The following is a 5,159-nucleotide window of genomic DNA, read 5'->3' as shown; positions in this document are numbered from 1 at the left end:
ACAGACAGATAGACACAGACACACACACAGACACACACACAGGCACACACACACACACACACAGACACAGGGTGAGGCACAGCAGCGGGGGGAGATAAGGATAGTGGGGGTTAGGTCAATGGTGAGGTCACGTAGGCGTCTATTGTGCCATGCTGTCATCTCTTTAGATTACATGTGGACTGCAGAATTATGCTGCAGTAGACAATAAATAACAGTTTACAATGTAAAATTCTTAAAGGCAGCACTTAAAGTTGAACACATTACCATCTCAATTTTTGTCATCTTGTGTATATATTAAGCTTATTTAATTCAACTATGGAGATGTCAGTTTAAGACCTGTCCCTTCCGAGCCAGTGATGTATCCCTTCAGAGCCGTCTATATACGGCTCTGTATCCCTTCATGCAATAGTGCCATCTGCTGTTTGACAATAACATTGCAATTTAAAGCACAAAAAATCCCTCACCCAGTAGAACTAAATACCAACCCATGACTGTCAATGCCTGCACAAATGTATGTGAAATTATTCTTCCCTTGTTAAAATAACTGTTGTAAATACATGCAATACTGTTGTAAATGGGTCAATGGCATTTCAGTGGTACCCTCGCACATGTCAGGGTGGTGCAACCGCAACTAATGCCCATAAATAAATTCGGTAACACTTTATTTTAGGGATACATCTATTAGCACTAATACATACAATGTACTAAGCAAACGCTAAGGCCTACTAGGTCCTTACTAAGGTTAAATTGGTAATAAATCCCTTATTGTGCATGAACAAGACATTTGCGAATACATGCCTAAAAATATTTGATTTTGCTTTGTACATGCCTTACAAGTTACTTATACAGGGACTTTGTATGTATTAGTGCTAATAGTATGTATCCCTAAAATAAAGTGTTACCATAAATTAGTTATTAATTGGCAAGTCATGTACGGCAATGAATATAGAAACAAAAAAATAAATATTTTAATCCATAGTGGCAATACTTGTGCTTGCACCACCTTGATGTTCGCTATTAAAACGTCCTTGATCCAAATACAGTGTAGCAGTAAATACAGTAGAACAGTGAAATAAACAAAAGAAGGAGCGTTCTGCCATTACCATGTCCATGGCCCATCCTGACACTGCTGGTGGACACGGCCATGAGCCCCCTCCTGCTCAGGAGGCCTCCCAGACGCCCAGCGCTCAGGTGCAGCATCTGCAGAGGAGGGGAACACAGGGGAGTGGGGTTCATTTACACCAGTGGTTCTCAACCTTTTTTTAATAAACGACCCATTGACCTCATCTTGAGCTTCCCAAGGCCCCCCTTAACATTAATGTGCGGCCTGTTTTCTGGAAAAAACTGAGTTGAACATTTGGGAGAGGATTTGCAGAACAACTTTTCTGAACCACTGACGTACAGTATCATCATGGTCAAGAGCAGCATCTGACAGAGAGGGCATTGACTGAAGGGGAGGGGGTTCGGGTTCACTGACAGTTCATTATCAGTGCCATTAACCCTGCAAGACCCCCTGCTGATTTGTATATAAAATACATTTTATTTCCCATGCACAGGGCGTTCAAATGCCACCATATTTTGGACTTTGTAGAATGCATAGGTGAATAAATACAGATAAATAAGTGAGAACAAATGTATCTGCCTTATTTTTGGAGCAGATGTTTCAATAGCATGTAGTTGCCCTGAGCATGGTACCATCCCACCACACTGCTCCCTTAGGACGCCATTGCGGGCTGCCCCCTTGCACAGGTGAGGCATAAATGCAATTCCATTGTGTGCAATGACAATGGGAGTTTCCCAGGTGGGCTTTCACTTCACTTTTTGTTTTACTCTTTATGGTCATTGCAGTTTAGTAGACAAATACCACAAACTTTGTTTATTATTGTTGGGGTTATTGGCTCAATGAGTTCCTGTGCCATGTTGACTTGTATTCTATTTACACATCATCACCCATGGCAATGTATGAAACATGTTGTCGGGTAAGACCCATGATTCATATAGCCTTCAAAGTTGTTTGCATGAAGTAGTATTTATTTATAGCAGGCTAAACTCACTTCCTGTCAAAAATGACTTCATTATCAGCCTCATGGAGGCAACAAAAACAAAAGTTTGGGAGATCAGTTTGGGGTCTCAGTACTTTTCCATGGAAACGTTTATGTGGGTGGAGCCAATTAAATCCATCATTGGCATGTTGCCAGATTTCATGTGTGGTGGTAAGTAGTAGTGGTATTTATGCCTCATTTAGCTTCCCACTGGCAACACTCTTGCAACTGTGGCACAATGTGGGCCAACCTGTATCTAGAGGCAGGTACACTAATGTGTTAATACGGAGCTGTAAAACATGTACTTTGATCTGATAGTCTATTCATAAACAGGTGGCATTATGCAATCCTGATAATGCCAAGTTGGAAATATGCGCAACAGGTTAATATTCTACACCAAATATCTAAATATTGTTGCACTGCTGTAATGTTGAACTGGGTTTGACTGATAAAAATGCATTCTTTTTTATGTTTTAATATCTTATCTTTATGTGATTGAATTAAAACTCATTCAGAATATAATCATAGATTTAGTTGTCGACATAATGCCTTTGCGTAGCTGAACACAGTAAAGTTGACTTGTAAAAATAGGTCAAGTGAATTCCCTGAAGGGATGACTGTGTCAGAGTTCAGGTGTGAAGTGAGGTCCTGGGATTGGAAGGGATTCTGTTTCAAAGAAGTGGTCCGTCCCATTGCTTAGGTGGGCATGATCCACCACACCATTTCTTACACGCTGTGTGTAAAACATTGACTTAATGGCTCCGTGCCTAAAATGACAGGAATAAACTGTGTAAACCACTGTGGTATTCCTTTTGAAATGGTGCTTCATACGGCACATTGTTTTATTATGTCACCTGTCCTTTGTGGAATAATCCAAATGGGATCAGACAGCCCAGCCTAATAATCTGTTGTAGCTGTTGTTTACCGGCGTCTAGCTCCATTCTGTCTTCTTAACAGTCATCAAGCTCCCTCTAAGTGAATGTAAATATGTGCTCTTCTAATGAAACTCTTCAATATCAAGTGCTATTCATAGAGTAAAAACGTCCATGCCCTAAAAGGAGGGCAGAGGTGCGGGCTGAATAGGCATGCCATGCAGCCTTGAGAAAATGGTGGAAACTGGCATTGGGTCAAAACCAGAGGACCATGCCCCCTGCACACACAGGCAGCCAGACACGTCCCAACTGACCTCCACGTTGACCAGCGCTCGCTAAATGCAGCCAGAGACCTTCATGTCTGGCTGTGCATCAGAAAAGACAAAAAAGCACTCAAAACCATATAGTTTGCAAGAAGAAGAACCTCAGATTACACAAAACAATTGCCCAAATATGAAAAGAATGTGTCTTACCCTTATAGTGTGCATTGATAAGAACATGGTTTAAATTCTAAATATCTATCATCCAATAACCTCTCTCCAAAATATTGTCAAATAATGTCTTTAAAAAAAACACTGCAAAATGCACGATTTCTACTACTTTTCCGCAGCTTTTTCTGCATTTTTCTCCAACTTTTGGATGTGAAATTCTTTCCTCACCGATCCAAATGCTGAACTTGTTCCGTTCACTAAATTAGCTGAAGAAAAAAAACATTCAATCTCAACCATGACCTAGTTTGGTAAAGACAAAACTTTCCGTAAAGGAATGATCTTTCCATCTATGCAAGTCTTTACCTATTCCCTGCACAAAGCAACATGCAAATTGTGGATGGCTTGTGCCATAGCCTTCAAATACTCACCACTCTCCTTAGACCAGTGACCTCAGGGAGGAATAAAAAACCTCAACAGGCAGGCAGACAATGAGAACGACACAAAAATGGAAGTCCAATCCGCCTGTGATGGCGCATTAGATTTGACGGCTACGCGGACTAGAAAAGAGGGAGGGTGGATGAGAGATACAGAGGGAGGGCAAGAGAGAGAGAGAGAGAGAGAGAGAGAGAGAGAGAGAGAGAGAGAGAGAGAGAGAGAGAGAGAGAGAGGGAGAGGGAGGGAGGGAGAGAAAGAGGGAGAGAGAGAGAGCATGACAGATGGATGGAGAGAGAGAGAGAGAGAGAGAGAGAGAGAGAGAGAGAGAGAGAGAGAGAGAGAGAGAGAGGGAGAGGGAGAGGGAGGGAGGGAGAGAGGGTGGGCCATCAGTAGTTTATAGGGACTAAGCAAGTCCAAGTAAACAATCTAAGAAGACCATGTGACTGGATGAGGTTAGAGAGAGAGAGAGAGAGAGAGAGAGAGAGAGAGAGAGAGAGAGAGAGAGAGAGAGACGTGGGGACTGCTCTGGTTTTCAACTCCTCCTCACCTTCATTTCTCAAATTATTTCTGCTGCGAGTGTGAGAGTGAAATGGAGTGGAAGACAAATAGGGGAGAGAGAGAGAGAGACAGAGAGAGAGAGACAGAGAGAGAGAGCGCGCACGAGAGAGAAGGGGTGATTTCCTGCACTCTGCTGAGGGAGAGGAAGTGTTCGTTAGCTTTATTTAAAGAGTGAGCCCTTTCACTGGACAGTGAGGCTACGTCCGAATCCCTCGAGAGTGAAAGAGGACAAGAACACAGGACACGAGAAGAAGGTGGGGGGGTCTACAGAGAAAGAAGCAGATAGGAAAATCGCGACCCAGGGAGACACACACACACGCACACACACACACACACACACACACACACACACACACACACACACACACACACGCACACACACACACACACGTCTGGTAGCCATGGAAGGAAACATTTATCTGCTCCTCTAAACGCAGGACGACAGGGATGGATGGGAAGGCTGGTCATCTCTCATCCAATCTCATCGTCTCATCTGTCCACTCCGTTCTTTATTTGAACTACAGACGCCATCCAGAGCAGAGGAGAGAGGAAAGGGGAGCAGAGGAGAGGAGAGCAGAGCAGAGAAGGCTCTGGAAAAGGCAGCTGCCTAACTGGACTGGATCGCATCCACCTACTTACTGTGTGTGTGTGTGTGTGTGTCTGGCAGGGCAAGCCGAGGGCATCCTGCTGTGCTGCGCGCGGAAGGGGAGGTGTGTGTGTGTGTGTGTGTGTGTGTGTGTGTGTGTGTGTGTGTGTGTGTGTGTGTGTGTGTGTGTGTGTGTGTGTGTGTGTGTGTGTGTGTTTTGCGCTGCCCTCGAAAG

The 5,159-nt window shown here is 43.7% G+C and overlaps 1 protein-coding gene across 1 annotated transcript in view; it reads right to left on the bottom strand.

Moving 5' to 3' along the window:
- Positions 1 to 3,901, bottom strand: part of LOC134456541 (cytochrome c oxidase subunit 4 isoform 2, mitochondrial) — a 9,795-nt gene extending 5,894 nt beyond the window's left edge. The window contains exons 1-2 of the mRNA XM_063207932.1: positions 3,774 to 3,901; positions 1,104 to 1,200 (exon numbers count right to left, since the gene is read on the bottom strand). Of these exons, the coding sequence (XP_063064002.1) occupies positions 1,104 to 1,200 (97 nt within the window). The 5' untranslated portion in view covers positions 3,774 to 3,901. The remainder of the gene's footprint in view (positions 1 to 1,103; positions 1,201 to 3,773) is intronic.
- Positions 3,902 to 5,159: the final 1,258 nt, after the last annotated feature.

Source organism: Engraulis encrasicolus, chromosome 10, assembly GCF_034702125.1.
Source record: "Engraulis encrasicolus isolate BLACKSEA-1 chromosome 10, IST_EnEncr_1.0, whole genome shotgun sequence".
Classification (NCBI taxonomy): Eukaryota; Metazoa; Chordata; class Actinopteri; order Clupeiformes; family Engraulidae; genus Engraulis; species Engraulis encrasicolus.
Note: the sequence above shows the minus strand (reverse complement) of the source record. Positions and strands in the feature narration are given on the sequence as shown.